Source organism: Arvicanthis niloticus, chromosome 2, assembly GCF_011762505.2.
Source record: "Arvicanthis niloticus isolate mArvNil1 chromosome 2, mArvNil1.pat.X, whole genome shotgun sequence".
Classification (NCBI taxonomy): Eukaryota; Metazoa; Chordata; class Mammalia; order Rodentia; family Muridae; genus Arvicanthis; species Arvicanthis niloticus.
Genome location: NC_047659.1, coordinates 110,101,683 through 110,118,444, shown reverse-complemented (window position 1 = coordinate 110,118,444; position 16,762 = coordinate 110,101,683). Strand labels below are relative to the sequence as shown.

General features: G+C 40.1%; 1 protein-coding gene across 11 annotated transcripts in view; it reads left to right on the top strand.

Moving 5' to 3' along the window:
* The window catches only part of Tasp1 (taspase 1), a 218,374-nt gene that overhangs the window by 166,825 nt on the left and 34,787 nt on the right, over positions 1 to 16,762 (top strand). For 9 of the 11 annotated variants that reach the window (XR_013108845.1, XM_034496124.2, XM_034496122.2 and 6 more), the window contains one exon: positions 6,274 to 6,384. The exons of the other annotated variants lie outside the window; for them this stretch is intronic. Coding sequence is in view for 8 of the 9 variants with exons in the window: in XM_034496124.2 (XP_034352015.1) it covers positions 6,274 to 6,384 (111 nt within the window). In the remaining variant the exon portion in view is untranslated. The remainder of the gene's footprint in view (positions 1 to 6,273; positions 6,385 to 16,762) is intronic. 11 annotated transcript variants of the gene reach the window in all.

Sequence of the window (16,762 nt, the reverse complement as noted above, 5' to 3'; positions counted from 1 at the left end):
TTAGAAGTTTTGAATGTAGGTGAGTACTCAGTGAGGTATCTTCAACCTCATTTCCAGTCTTGTTCATTATGTTAGCCTTTTTCACCTTATTTTTGTTTTTCTAAATTTCCAGGTTCTTTAACTCCTTGGGACCTTGGCATGTGCTGGTTTTTTTGTTGTTGTTGTTGTTTTGTTTTGTTTTTGGTTTTTTGGTTTTTTGGTTTTTTGGTTTGTTTTTGTTTTTGTTTTTTTTTTTTTTTTTTAGCTTGTAATGGCCTCCTTTATAACCTTTCCCTTGTTCCTTTTTTAGATCTTTTACTGAAATTTCCAACACCATGTTTTTAGAAAGGCTGATTAGCAGTGGCTTCTTCCATCTTAAGTCTCCATCTTAGCTCCTGATTTGATTTTCCATGGAGCTATTATTTCAAGTAGACCCATGTTAAGGAACATGAAGGAGAAGTCACAGTGCTGTCTATACACTCTTTTCATGATAGATTAACTTTGTAACCCCCTTCCTTTTATTATATAGGATTAAAAAAAGCTTACATACGTGACATTTCCAGTGGGAAGGGAAGGGGATGGGAGGAGAGAGGGCGGAAGGGGGGAGGGGAGGGGAGGGGGAAGAGAGGGAAGGGAAGGAGAGAGGGGAAAAGGGGGAAAGGGAAAAAGAAAGGGAAATGGAAAAGGGAAAAGGGAAAGGGAAGGGAAGGGAAGAGAAAACACCCATAGTGCAAAGCTCCTCATTGTGGTACCTTGATCCAGAGCACTTCCTTGACTCTTTGAAACAATGCAGACTGTGGTTGGAATTCCATTAAATTTCCCTGATTGACTTGCTTGCTGTGTTCTCTACCTGCCAAGCAAAAGATCTTGTCAAGTGATAGCACCTTCTTGATGCTCTGAGCATTCAGACATTCAAAGCTTCTCATATACCAGATTTCTGTTTTTTCTTCTTTCTTATTTATTCAATTTCAGTGAAGTAAGTTCTCTCACCAACCAGATCCTAATGATTACACTCTGATCGTTTCAATTTAGTCAGGTGTGTGTGTGTCCCCTACGCTCGCACACGTGTGCCCACCCATGCTTGTGTTTGCATGTGCATGTGTTTCTCTTCCTTCCTAATGCTGAGAACTTTCAGCATCACTGTTCTCTTGCTCTCCACACCTGACCTCTCTTTCTTGTTTTGGTGAATTCGCTCTGAACATCTTGATATGACAAAACTCTCCTCTGTGCCCAGAGCTAGTTGTCTCCTAGTACTGTTTATACCAGGGGCATCTTGCTTTTTTGCCTGAAATTGATCTGCCTTTCAGTAATTCTCTGGGATCATGTAACAGATATTGAAAAAACCTTCAATATTCTGACTACTGGGTATGCTTTTGTGTGTTTATTTTTTAAAATTTCACTATCTCCAAACATAATTGAGCAGTCAGTAACTATCCTTCAATGTAATGGGCTTGTGTTCAATAAACAGACTTATAGTTTGTAGAGTTGTACTCTGGGCAAATGAGTGCATAGGAAAACAACTAAAAAAAATGGAAAACGTACAACAACTGCCCCAGAAGGCGTTCAGTGCTCTTAATAGCCTAATAGCATTTAAGATCCCTATGCAGAGATTGACAGAGTCTCTTCCAGGTATTTGTCTACATTATTTGAACATTTCAATTTTATTTGCCAGACCCATATTACAACAAAACACACCAACTGTGTCTAAAGCAAAAGACACTGCCCATAAACCCTTGATCCTGAATTATATTGTAAAGGGCATAAGGGTTAGCATATACATTGGAACTTGAATATAATAAGCAAAAGCCTCTGTTTCTTCAGAATTGTTTTAAAATGCTTTGCATGTTTTAAATACTGAATCAGTAAAGTCTTTCATGTTCTTTTGACTAGATAAATCAAAAGTTTTCCAATTCAGAAGGTTTTACTTTTACTCACAGACAATGTGACAGCCAGCCTCTCTTCAGAGTATAAGTCACATCCTTTCCTACTGAGGTCCAACTAGACAGTCCAGATAGGGGAAGGAGAAGACCCAGTGGCAGGGACAGTCCCCAGTCCAATGTCAGGGGGCCCACATTTAGACCAAGCTGCACATTTGCTACAGATGTGTAGGGGTCTAGGTCCATCTCCATCATGCTTCCTGGTTTTTGGACCAGTCTTTATGATCTCCTATGGTCCCAGGTTAGTTGACTCTGTTGGTCTTCTTGTGTTGTTCTTCACTACTCTGGCTTGTCCGCTTTTAACCCCCATTCTTCCATCCCCCCATACTTCTACTAGACACCCTGAGCTCCCCTGATATTTGGCTGTGGGTCTCTATATCTGTTTCCATCCACTGCTAGATGAAGCCTCTCAGGAGAACAGTCATGCTGTTCTCCTGCAACATAGCCAAGTATCAGTAATAGTGTCAGGAATTGGCTCTCTCCTATGATCTCAAGTTGGGCTAGTCATCGGTTGGCCATCTTCTCTGATGCATCTAGTCCTGCTGGGACTAGATTTCCCAGTGTGTAATGGGAACCCAAGAGGGGTTACCCTTCTCTAAGGAGAAAGGGAGAGGGCAATGAGGGGAGGGATTTGTAAGGGTAGGACTGGGAGGAGAGGGGGGAGGGAGGGCTCGATTGAAATTCACTGTAACCTGAATTAAAAAATGTTATAAAAACAGATGAACATGAAGAATGGGGCAGAGTTAAGACTGTGATGTGTTTTAAAAGTAAAATGTGAAGTGCTCACTGAAATGAACAAACAACCAAAACAAAATACTTTTACCACCAAAGTATGAAGGCTTTTATTTTGTTGTATTTGAGTTTTGTTCTGTTTTGTGCACTGAAGGTCACTCAGCATGAAAGTTTGGTTTGTTTTAGGAATATGGATGGTGGTAAATAAGAAAGGATAGTTGGAAAGGCTAAGAACTGAGAAAAATTTTAGTAAGTTTATATATCAGGACATTTTGCATTTGCATGTATTTGAGCAAAAGCTTAAGAGTAGAGGTATCAAGCATATATCAAAGGATATTTTATCAACATCTTTGACTTGTAAGAAAAAAAACTCAAATAGCTTAATTAAATTATATTCAGATAAAATTTTCAATAAGAATAGAAGGCAAGACCATTAAGGAATGCTATTTTAAACACCATATGAAAGCCAAGAAGACTATTTCATATAATGGATAATGAGAAGCTATCAGCCTAATCAAGTAGGATGATGTGCTGCAAGGTTGTAGGTTAATCCATTCACCATTTACAGGAGAATAGTCTTCATTATCTCAACAATTTGTGGGTTCAAATACATATAAAAATATGTTGAAAATATTATAAATCAGAAAGAATTTAAGTCAGTAGAAAAGGTACATTTTAAAGTTACTAGACAAGGAATGACTTTTTAAACAAAGTTTTACTATTCAAATTGGCTCACTACTTTAGGAGAATAGTCTACCACAAGATCTCCATTGTAATCTTTATCCCAAAATTAATTCCAGAAGTTTCATGTCTTAAAATTAAAGTCTGTAATTGTAGAAGTACTAGTAGAAAACAGGGACAAAATACTTTCATAATTTCCCACTAGAGAAAATTCTTGTAGAATTTACAACACAGAAGCCTTAAACAAGAAAGGTTGGCAAATCAGCTATGTAAGCATCAAAAGCGAGTAAGCCAAAAATGAAGAATCATAAGCAAAGTCAAAGTACCTAATAAATTGAGGGAAATATGTGCATTACACATGGCCAAAGACTTCCTGCCTTGATATAGAGCACAGCAGTTAGGTAGAAAAAAATTAGGTGACAGGTAAAAGCAAATTTTAATTTGGAATTATGTTTTATTGCCCTGATAGCAATGTGGCTAGAAGGCTTGAACTCTCAGCCAAAATAAACTGCTTTCTCAAGCAGCTTTGGCCAGGTGTTCTGTCCCAGCTAGAAGACAAGTGATTAATACTGAGATGGAGGGGAGAGGGTGGTTTTTGAGATCCTCCCTTCCCCCTCTCTGCTGCCCTTCTTTGCCTTCTTTATAGAGCAGGGACAAGTTTGGGGGTTTGGTTTGGTATGGTTTGGTGTGTCTCTCAAATAGGTTTTCCCTCTTGAGCATGTTAGCTTTCTGGAAGAAGGTTATCCAGTCTCTGAACGATTAGAGATGTACCATTTCTCTCTAGTGTGAATCCTGGACCCTAGATCAGGGGTGGGCAAGTGTGCTGGCCAGTTTTATGTCAACTTAATATAGCTGGAGTCATCTGAGTGGAGGAAACCACAATTAAGAAAATGCCTCTAGAAGATTGGGCCATCCGTCCATCTTCTGGAAGGGATCTGTAGAGGAAGGCCGGGGTCTATGGGAGGGGCCACTCCTGGGCTGAATTTCCTGCCTTCTGTAAGAAGACGGAGCAAGCCATGAGGAGCAAGCCCGCTCTGCATCAGTTCCTGCCTGTGTGTTTCTGTCCTGTTTAAGTTCCTGTTCTGGCTTCCTTCAGTAATGAGCAGTGATGTGGCATAAACCAAATAAATTCTTCCCTCTTCAAGGTGGTTTGGTGATGGTCACAGCAATAGTAGTCCCAACTAGGGGACACTAAGCTTTCTGTAAAAGGCTGAGAGAATAAGGGTCATTGGCTTTACATGAGCTTCATTATGGTCCCTGCCACCTACCTGTCTTCTCTCCTCTCTTATCTTTCTTTTCTAACCTTTTTAAAGCAACCATTTGAAATGCTTAAAAATCTTTTCTTAGTGTATTTTTGTTGTTGTTGTTGTTGTTATTGTTGTTGTTGTTTGAAAGTTCCTTCCACTATAAGTTCTCTCTACTCACTGGAAACTTGAGTTTTATAACTTTCATAGGTGTCTAGCTACTCTTTCTATTGTTGTGATAAAAACATTGTGACCACAGCTAGTTAGGGAGGAAAAGTCTTTATTTTATTTATTTCCACTAAATATTTTATTTATGTGAATATACTGTTGCACTCTTCAGATACACCAGAAGAGGGCATCAGATCCCATTACAGATGGTTGTGAGCCACCACATGGTTGCTGGGAATTGAACTCAGGACCTCTGGAAAAGCAGATAGTGAGTGCTCTTAACTGCTGAGTCATCCCCAGCCCCGAGGAAAGGTCTTTTATCAGCTTACAGTTCCACATCTTAGCCCATCATTGAAGAAGTAGTAGCTAATGCAGAGGTCATGGAAGAGTGTTGCTTTCTTTCTCAGCCTGCCTTCTTATAGTACACAGGACCACTGCTCAGGGTTGGTACCACCCACAGTGAGCTGCCACCCCCCCACCCCCCATCAATCATCAATCAAGAAAATATCCTACAGACATGCTTTTTAGAACAAAATTAGTTTTTCTTCTTCCTAGATAACCCTAACTCGTGTTAACGTGACAAACACTAGCCAGCACACTAGGTCTACAAGGGAAATAGCTGCTTGTCTTTCTTGACTTTCCCAAATATCTGCCTTTTTTTTCCCCCTTTCTTAAACTTCTTGGGTCACCTTCACCCCTTCACACCCCCTTCCCTTTTCATCTAACATTCTCTGGGATTTCAGGAGGCTGTGGAGATAAATACATGTATTTAATCTTCTAAATTTAACCATAAGTTTCCCCAAATCCAATTTGGTTGGTTTTATTTTTACTACTTTCTTTGATAGTTGTTGGTTTAATTTTGCATTTGTTCTCCACGTGCTCAGTCGCTATGCCAGATGTTCAAGAAGATGTCCTTGGGGAAGAAAAATGAGGGGCTTTAAAATGTAATGCTCTTGAAATGTTCACAATGGCTCAGTGTGTGAGATCCCTAGGAGGCTGGGCTATTTCTAACCACCAGACTTGCAGAATAGAAGTTCAGCTTCACCCTTATTTGTATAACCATCATGAGCATTTTTAAATGTTTGTAATAAACTTTGTGGCTTATTGTTTAAAATTGAATTTAAGGTAGTAAATCAAAGCCTTTGGTGGTATGCCTCTGGCAGCAGGGAGAGGCTTGTGCCGGATCCCTGAGACTTGATCAAAGAGTGATGCTGAACATTCTTTTGTGTGTAGTTGTTTTGGTCCTTTAATCTGGTGGTGTTTCCAGTCCCATTCCAAATACAGTGCTGCACATGCTCTCCCCAGCTCATGTCATCTTGGCAGTATCTAGCACTGCCTTTGCCAAATGGCTCCTGTTCAGGCGCAAGACCGCCTTTGCCATCCTGTGTATATGAGGTATGAACAATGGTTGTCAGAAGTTGGGCATCTTTCAAGTTTTTATTCGTGCGACAGTTTTGTTCTAATAATCAAATGGAAATTGAAAGTGAAAAAAGAAAACTCACTGAAAGGTGACTCCCAGTCTTTCTGCCCAGGTTCACCTTTCCTTGCCAGTGAAGATGGGGTGCTCGGCGGAGTGATTGTTCTCCGGTCCTGCAGATGTTCTTCAGAGTCTGACTCCTCCCAAGATAAACAGACACTGCTAGGTAAGTGAGTGTCTCCTGGAAAGAGCCATGAAAAGGCTGGTTTCTTAAGTTAGTTGTTTATGCTGGTGATGTCTAACTGGCACTATCCCAGTCCCCACTGTTGATTTTCTATAGATAAATTTATAAAAAGTCACTGTTCATTTTTAAGATTGTGCTTAAAGCACATTTTAAAAATTAATTATTTAATTAATTTTACATACCATCTATAGTTTTCCCTCCCTCTTCTCCTTCCAGTTTTTCCCCATCCCCACTCTATGTACTCTTTCTCCTCAGAAAAGGGGAGGCCTCCCCTGGATATCAACCAGCCCTGGTCTATCAAGTTGTAGTAAGACTAGGCACATCCTCTCCTATTAAGGCTACACAAGGCAACCCAGTAAGAGGATGGGGTTTCAAAGGCAGGCAACAGAGTCAGAGATAGCCCCTGTTCCCAATGTTAGGAGTTCCATGTGAAAACCAAGCCACATAACTGTACCATGGGCCTAGATCAGTCCCATGCAGGCTCCCTGATTAGCGGGTCAGTCTCTGTGAATCCCCATGGACCCAGGCTAATTGATTCACTGGGTTTTCTTTGGTATCTTTGACCCTCTCTAGTTCCTACAATCCTTCCTCTTCTTCCTCTTTTGCAGGGTTTCCCAAGCTCCACTTGTTTGGCTGTAGGTCTCTGCATCTATTTCCATTAGTTACTGGGTGAAGCCTCTGATGACGATTATGCTAGCCTCCTGTCTACAAGTATAGCAGAATACCATTAGCATTGTCAGGGTTGGGCTCCCTCTCATGACATGGGTCTCAAGCTGGGCCAGTAATTGGTTGGCCACTCCCTTGATTTCTGCTCCATCTTTATCCCAGAACATCTTGTAAGCAGGACTAATTGTAGGTAGAAGGTTTTGTGGCTGGGTTGGTGTCCCATTCCCTCCATTGAAAGTCTTACCTGGTTACAAGAGATGGCTGGTTCAGGGTCCATATCCTCAATTGCTAGGAGTCTTAGCTCGGGTCACCCTCTTACATTCCTGGGAGTTTCTAGCTCCTTCCAGAGATAGCACCCTGCCCCATTTCAGTTCTCTCTTTCTCTCTCTCTCTCTCTCTCTTCATATTCCCCCCCACTTGATCCCTCCTGTTCCCATCCTCACCCCCAATACCCATCCAATCTTCTCCTCCAAACACCCACAATGTCCATTCTATTTTCCTTTCTCAGTGAGATTTATATGTTCTCCCACTTGAGCCTCCCTTGTTACTTGGGTTTCTTTGAGTCTGTAGATTGTAGCATAGTTATTCTTTCCAGCTAATATCTACTCAGAAGCAAGTACATACCATGTTGTCTTTCTGGGTCTGGGATGCTTCACTCAGGATGATCTTTTTAGTTTTCTGGTAATTTATTTATGTTATTGTTTTTAATAGCTGAGTGATATGCCACTGTATAAATGTACCACACTTTCTTTATTCGTTCTATGGTTGAGGAACATCTAGGTTGTTTCCAGCTCCTGGCTATTATGAATAAAGCTGCTATTGAACGTAGATGAGCAAGTGTCTTGTCTCACAATCTGAAGGTACTGAGTTACAGCATATTTTTAAGGGAGCTTTGATAAAGTCTTACAGCATGTCTACTCTTCTATTTTATTCCAGGGAGCATCAGAGATGACCTGTGACAGGTCATTTAATAACATAGAAACAGGGTTCTTTTTTGTTTTTCCTCCTCTAGAGAGATAAGATTATATGAAGAGCTTAGAACTTAGTCCTGGTTCCCTGGCTTACGATTTTACTACTTTCATGTATCACCTTACTGTCCTCTGCCACTTCTTCAATTTGTAAAATGAGATATTTGCCACACCTTCCTCATAAAACTCTTTTGAGTTTTTCAAGTTTTTTTTTTTTTTGAGTTTTTAAGTTTTTAAGTGTTTTTGCAGATTTCAGATTGCATCCAGATGTGTTAGTCTTAGGTCTAGCCAGGAAGGTCTAGCTTCATATGTGTAGTGATGAAGCCACCTGACCTCCCAGTTATCAAGGCATAGACAGACCGGTAGAATGGCCATGGCTCACAGGGCTTTTATTTATCTATTTATCTAGATCTAATGTTCTTAAAAATCTGTGGAGCAGGGACCCTAGATGTGCCTCTTTAATTAAAATATCCCTATATCAAGAAAACACATCCTAACTGTACTTTTCTTGATGAATTACTTATTTCCAAGTGAGCCTACCTTTTGTAAGCCATACCCAGGATAAAAAGGTGGCACCCTCTTGCCACTCCAAAGGTCCTGTGATCCCTCCTAGTCTTCTGACTTCATGAATTGTCCATCATCCTGGCTTCTAACACTGGAGTTAATTGTACCTGAGTTTTTTCAAAAGGAATTTATAGATTATACACTATTGTATCTAGCTTTCAGTAAACTCTGGCCCTACTTTGTCTACCGACCATCATCAAGACAAGGTCTTTACTTCCCATCATGTTTATCTTCTTTGGGACCTTCAGAGACAGATGTCACCAATATTGTGAACTGTTTTGTGTGTTTGTTTTTATTTGTTTGATTTTTTTTTTTTTTTGTTTTTGGACACAGTTTCTCTATATAGTCCTGGCAAGTCATAGAACTCGATCTGTAGACCAGGCTGGCCTTGAACTCAGAGATCAGACTGCCTCTGCCTCCTGAGCACTGGGATTAAAAGTAGTGTGCCACCACCACCCAGCATGAAAGCTGTGGTCTTTAACCACGCTCTCCCTTTTTATGCCTTTCCTCCCTCAGCCTTTCCCAGTTCAGGCTTCCCTTTTCTATTATCTCATAGAAAATTCCCACCTCTAGATTATAACCAGGATTTTCTGTATAGCATTGCATGTTTAAACTGAAGGGTGAATATATTTCTAAATGTGCTGTAAGACCAGACTATGTATCTCTGAACATTATTTCCATGTTCTCTATAATTTATATCATTACTTCTTTTGTAGCCCAGGATAGCTTCAAATTCTCTATCCTTGGAATTCTCTCCACTGTTGGAATTACAAGTGTATTCCACCATGTCTGGCTTTTACTTTTGATTGGCATATAATTATACATGTGAACAGTGTACAATGTGATACTTCAGTTTAAATATGCATTGCGTAATGATCAAATCTGGCCAGTTAGCATATCTCACTTAAGCTTTTTATGCTTTTGTTCACATATCTAAAATACTCTCTTGCAGCTACTTTTAAATATATAATAGATTAACTATATAATAATTATAACTAGAAAATAGATTAAATATATAACAGGAGGCAGAGGCATTCTGATCTCTGAGCTTAGGGCCAGCCTGTTGTACAGAGCAAGTTCTACTCTGCTGGGCAACAGAACTTATTCCTGCCATCACATGTTTCTATGCCACAACCGTGCTCCTGTCTCCAGACCCAGGAAACATTTGAGCCACTCTCGGTTATATGGAATTAACCTTTTTAGATTCTGTATATGTCATGCTCATTATTTTTACCATATTATTGAGGTAACACCCCCCCCCCCACACACACACCTATATACCACCTGCATCTGATTACTTTTTACCTTTTTATTGAGGTATCCAACCAACACACACACAAACACACACACACACACACACACACCCCACACACGCCCCTATACACCACCTGCCTCTGATTACTTTTACATCTGCAGGATGCCAATTACCTAACCTAATGGGAAGAGTTCCTACCCACTCTCTGAACTGACCCAGAGCATGCTCTAATGTCATTTTTAACTTCCCCTTTATTCCCTATACTGATTTCCAGTGTCCCAAGTCCTTGTCTTTACAATAGCATTTCCAAGCAGACATCCTTTCCCCCCAGTAACTTGCTCTCTCTCTATTGCTTTTCTTTCTTGAAAATGTTCTGTCCTGGTAAGGTCTTGCTCAAATGAGAATTCTCTGAAAGAGTTTCCTCCAAGGAATTTGCTCCTGCCTTGTGCTCTGCTAGTACCATGCTATTGACATCCTTGTGACACTAAACAGGAAACTCCTGGTCAGATACTAAAGTGCTTGCCTCTCTTTTTAGGCTGGAAATTCTTTTCTCCCTACCAAATCCAGTTACTTGACAGGATAATCACAGGTTATTGAGAACCAGAAAGGGGCCAGGGATCTGACTTGTCTCTCTATGCATTAGAAACTTGTTCCTTCTGAAGAGCAGTCCACATACTGTAAGCAAGTGGGGTAGGTACTGTGTCATTGAAATTTGTCCCCATCTCCATGATAGGCTTCTAGTAATTTTTAGATAAATGAATTTAAGCACTAAATATAGTTTTCATATTATCTTAGGAGAACTGTCTTTCTCTTCTTCTCCTTCCCTACGTGTGTGTGTGTGTGTGTGTGTGTGTGTGTGTGTACATAGATATGATTGGAGATGTGCATGTGTGAGGATTAGAAAACAACCTAAGGTATCCTTGCCTTCCCGCTCCTTTGGCAGGGCCCCTCTTCTTGTTCTTCATACTGCTTATACTCCAGGCTACTGCCCCATGAGCAAATGATGACCTTTTGTGTGTCTTTTTCCAATGCCCAATTAGAGGATTGACATTATAGACATGTCCTACTGCATCTAGCTTTTATGTGGATTCTGGGTAGCTTTACCCACTAAGCCATTTCTTTAGCTTGAGTTGACTATTCTTCCAGAAAAATGAAATGTCACATAAAATACCCTCATATGTTCTAAAATGCAAACAACACAGGTTGAAAATTTGGCTTATTGTGTGTCCAGGAATAAGATTTAAAAATCGTTTAAATGGCTCCCAGAAGACAGCTTCTGTACCCACCTTTATATAGGGACAGTGTGGCCCTGAACATGTTTCTAACACTTGCCTGTCATGTTCCACTCCCCAGATCAAGAGATGCTGACAAAGCCCAGCCCACAAACTGTATATTTAACACAAAGCAAATTTTTTGTCCCTGGATGAAACAGCTGAAAAGAATTAATTTTCTATATGCTGTTAGAGAAGGGAAAAGCCAATATATTTTTACCTGCTGAAGTATAATTACATGTTTTCCGGGCATTATAGAAGTGCTTTCTTGAGGCTGCTGGGATCGTATGGTTAAGAAATGTGTAAACGGCTGGAAAGATGGCTCATCAGTTAAAAGCCCTGGCTACTTTTCCACAGATCTTGGGTTTGATAGCTGCCTCCATCCTCTTCTGACTTCCCAGGTCACCAGGCATGCAGATGATATAGAGACACACATGTAGATAAAATACACATCCACATTAAAATAAAATAATATTTTAAAATGTGCAAAGGCATACCAGGCCCCCCAATGGAAACAGTGAGTGTGCTGCTAATTTAAGCTTGAGACAGAGCTAATTAGAATATATGCAAATATCTGCTGTAGATAACTAGTCTTGCTATGCAGAACATTTCCTTCTTGGATCCTGTACACCATGTCTTGATGAGAGCCTATGAAGTTGAAGATTTTCTTCCTTAAGTGGTCAGTAGAAGCAACAGGCCACTGTAAAACCGTCTCCGTATAGTTGAGGAAAATCATAAGCCATCCAGAATAAAGGTGTACGGGCTGTGGAGTAAAATGTTTATTTGGCAGTCACCTTTGGCTCAAGGCTCTGTTGGAATCTTTCATGTTAGACAGGAGTGTAGGCCCACAGTCTCCCAGAACCTGATCATCTCATGAGCACACATGGTGATTGTTACTTTGCCATTAAGTTAATCCCACTTTACTTAGAGAGTAACTCAGGTTCTTTCTACCTGGAAATGTGTTTATGTTGCTGATAATTAAGTTTTGAGTATGATGTGCTTCCATTTCTCTAGCTAGCCCTTCATCCACCTCTTGTGGTTTTCATCTTTTACAGTGTAATGTTTCATGTATATTTTAAAGAAGGACATACTAAGTTTGTGAGTTATAAAGGGTAATAATAAAGTGAACACCTGTGGACCTGACGCCCAGCCTAAGAAATTGCCTATTACCCATATCTTTGAAACCCCCATGTGGGCCTCTCTGATCTTACAGCCTTTTTCCCTGTGCTTTGATTTCACGGTTACCTTTGGGTTTTCCTTAAACCCTTTTCATATTTCTACGTATCCAAATGGTATGTTGTTTGGTTGTCTTTGAATTTTGAACTTTTATGAGAATGTCTTTGTTCTGTTTCATAGCTAACTGAAAGAACAATGACTTCCTTTTTCATTTTCAGCTTAATGATATCAGACTGTTCTGCATGCATGTAGAACTTTCTTCTGCCTCTCTACTTTTAGAACAAGCAAAATTCTTTATTGAGTACTTTTTTGTGTGTGTTGTTACTTTGTTGCTTTTCCTGTTACCAAAACATGATGTAGTTTGAACATAAAAAATATTACATTGACCTGATGCTTCCTGGAACATTCAAAAGATAAAATGTCATTTTACTGTAAACTTAAAATTCCTCCAGAATTTTTAATTTTGCTGACATTAAAAGATTGGTAAGCCTATAAATTTATGTGTTCAAAGGAGCTTCCTTCTGTGACACCAACAACATCACTTTATTACATGTCCTTGGCCTCTGTGGGCACCTCAGACAAGATACTTCTCCAAGAATAAGATGATTATGAAGCTAACTGTAAATTTGCTTTTAGGGCAGGAAAGGGAGAATGGCCCTGTGGATATTTGATGTTACTGAATTACCTGAAAAGTGGTATGAAAACTTTCATTTCCACAGGGGTCTGATGAGCCCCCATGGTGGGAAGCTCATTTTCTTTGTCCCTCATATGTGCTTTAGAGGTGTTCTGTCTCCACTACTGTCTTGAAAGATGGGTTGACATTTTAATTTTCATTTCATGTCAGGAGGAAACACACAGTTTAAGTAGCTGAGCTGTTTAGCACGTAAGCAGATATAAGATTTATACATTTCAGCACCCAGGAGTAGCAGTAGCAGTAGCAGTAGCAGTAGCAGTATTGCTCTCTGATTGGTATTTTTGGAAATACCTTTTGGTCTACTCTTTACAACAGAACATTTCTTTCTTTAAATTTCACTAACGTTCTTTTAAAACTAAAAATAGTCTTCTTTGGTTATCATTTTTCTTTTTTTATAAGAACTATAGTTCTAGCTACTATCTAGCCATAAGTTTTAAAATTTATTGTTAGGTTTTCTTTTCCATCGAAAAATATGAAGATTTCTGAGTTGAATTCTGCCAGCTATGTACTTGTGGTAAAACCCTTCTAAAATCCAGGAAGCAATTTTGCAAATGTTATCACCAATTTTGGTCTGTTTGAAGGGTAATAGGTGTCACTGGAGCATGAGATAAGTCCTGAAACAAAAAGGAACTGTTGAATGGATGAAATCACGTCTCTATCACTTAACTTTACTGAATGATTTTCTGTTTAGTAAAGATCTTCAAGATCTCAGCCAGGGCCCCTACTCCCAGCAGTTTCAAATATGATAAAAAGATAAAACAGGAAGAGAATCTGAATGTCTTTAGGGGTTGAATTCTGTTTGACTCACATCCCTTACTTTTTAATAAAGTTTGCATCCTTTTCAGTCTTGAAGAAAGCAGCATGAGCTCTGGAAAGACAGAAGGATTATCTTTTCAGCTTAGTGTAAGTGGGATTCTGTGGAACACAGTCTCTATTGCTCCCAGGACAGTTTACTAGTGAAAGTTTAACAGGGAAGCATGCTGCCTCAGCTACTTCATGGACACAATGAAACACGCCTTGTTTGATACATAAATTCTGTGTCAAGACAGTAATGCATTTTTGTATATTATTTTTAAACCACAAGCCACCTACTGGGTCAAGAAGTCCTTAACAGCCAGGAGCAGATAAGAGGAGATGGTTGTATTTACAGTTTCTTATTCTCCCCACTGACAAATGAATTTTTCTGTATTCAGTAAGGAGTTACTTATATGGTGTGCAAAGTATCCTGTAGTATGTCATCCCACCCAAGGAAGTCTAAGAAGCAGCAGCTGACTTGGCAACTGCCCAGCTAAGACGGTTCTGATTTTAGAGTTCTGTTTTCCTTCAAGAAATTAGGACATAAAGCCAAGTGGAGAGGTTTTAAATGGTTGTGGGAGCCAGGGCAGCTGGGGACTGTTAATGACAATTGGGAGTGTGTGTGTGTGTGTGTGTGTGTGTGTGTGTGCGTGCGTCTGTCTGTCTGTCTGTCTGTCTGTCTATCTGTCTGTCTATCTGTCTGTTGTATATCTTTGGTGTGTGTGTGTGTGTGTGTGTGTGTGTGTGTGTGTGTGCGTGCGTCTGTCTGTCTGTCTGTCTGTCTGTCTGTCTTTCGTTCTTTCTATCTGCCTATATATTACATGTGTGTGTATATATCTGTGTATGCCTGGATCTGTCTGTTTCTGTATGTTTATATTTGTTTCTGTGTGTATATGTCTGTGTGTATTTCTTTTTAATGGGGTGGCCAAGTACTTTTTTTTTTTCTATTTAGAAAGAGAATTCATTTGGATGGTAATTCCTTGCTTTCAGCCTGGTAAGGATTGAAAGAAAGACATAATTTAAATGGGATGGAGAAAGAAAAAGAGGTGTCCTGGGAGAATATCATGCAATGTCAGGCTGCATGTCTGCCTCCACTATGATGCCTGAGTGCTGCAGGAATGTCACTAGGGAAGGCAGAACACAGTACAAGATAGAGAGGACCAGTCTGTGTTTCCCCAGGAGACAAACAACAGGGGCTGGGATGGATGCTGTGATCTCAATCTTCTATGTACTCAGATGCCGTTGAGGACTGAGAGGAGTTGAGAATGGTGGCCCACAGGTCTGCCCTTCCCCTACTCCCCAGGAAGGAAGGGAATAGCTGAGCCTGGGATGGGTTGGGGCAGAATCCGGTTTGGTTCAGAGTGAGCACCAAGAGAGAAGGCCTTTTCTGGGAAATTTAGGTGAAGGTCTTTATGATAAAGGCCTCCTCCCTGTGATCTCTTATGAAAGAGATGGTTCTTGCTTGACCAAACTGCTTTTATTCATGGCAGATGTGAATGCATATGTGACTCAAGGTGAACCAGGGATTTTGCAGGAAGGGATGCCCTGGAAGGGAAGCTCATTGCCTAAGCACTTGGGGCCAATCTAGATAATACCTCATTAGCATGGAGAACTCTAGATTTTTGTGCTACATGACAGGTTGTCATGGTCTCTCAATGCGGTGTTGTGGTTATGTGTTCCAGAACAGATAGACCCTAGCCAGGAACTGATTCCAATGCCCACCATTCTTATTTATGAGAATGGCTGGGGCTTTTGAACCTGCTTCAACTTTACCAGGTCGTCTGTCTGGTGGCACAGTCCATTTGCCCCACAATACAATGGGTAACTTGTCCCTCAGAGTATCCAGGAAAGGTGGTGACTTAAATGACATGAGAAGCCAAGCTTTGCTCTGGAACTTTAGGCTGGTTCATATAGCAGGAGCCACCAGACCTGAAGTTCAGCTGTCTACAACATTACCCAACAGTGGATCCTTCTGTTCAAAACAGTGAATGAACAGGCCCTTCATAGTGTCCCTGTTCTGCCATTAACTTAGCATTAAAAACTTGATTATTAATCATGTGTACATGTATGTATGAGATCAGAGGATTGTTGGATACTTGAGTTGGAGTTATAGATAGTTGTAAGCTGTCTGTTGTGGCCTCTAGGACTTGAACTTGGGTCTTTTTCAAGAAGAGTATGTGTTCTTAAATGCTGAGGCATCTCTCCAGCCCTTATCATTCTTGAGGTGCACACATGTAGCTACTTCATCTCCAACTAACAATGACACAACAATGTTATTACATTGTGACTCTTTCCATATCACTGTATGACAGGATGTGCTGAGAAGTCATCTTGTAGAGAAGAATCTGTCAAAGCCCTTTGTCTATTTCTCACATTCTGCCACTCTGCCTCCATGCCTTAGGGGATCCTTTCCCCCTTCTTGTGGGTGTAGAAGGTAGAACGTAGGACCCACATGTTAAAGATAATGTTTGCTATTTGTTCTTTTCAAGCTTGAATTACTTTGCCTAATGGATTTTTCAACTCTATCCATTTTTCCAAAGATTTCATTTCATTTTACACATGAATAAAATTCCGTTATATATCTGTGCCACATTTTTGCTTTTCTTTCATCAGTTGATAGACATCCAGGCACAATGAATTTCCTAGCTATTGTGAATAGAACAATAATAAACCCCAGTATCCAAATATAGTTGTGGATATTGAATAACTAGCTTACCTTCATCTTAGACTTAAATGCCATCTTCTAGTGAAGACAAACTAGGTTCATTGCTATTTATGATTAAACCTTTGTTTCTCAGTGATTGAGCTATGCCCTACACACAACCTTAAACTACAAATGCTTCTATCATGCCTCTTCCAGGAATGGCAATCATGTCTTTATTACAGACATTGTTTACAAACTAGTTATCTTACAATCCTACCTTTGTTTTAAAAGGTTATATGACCACCTGTGACTACCCTGTTGTAAATG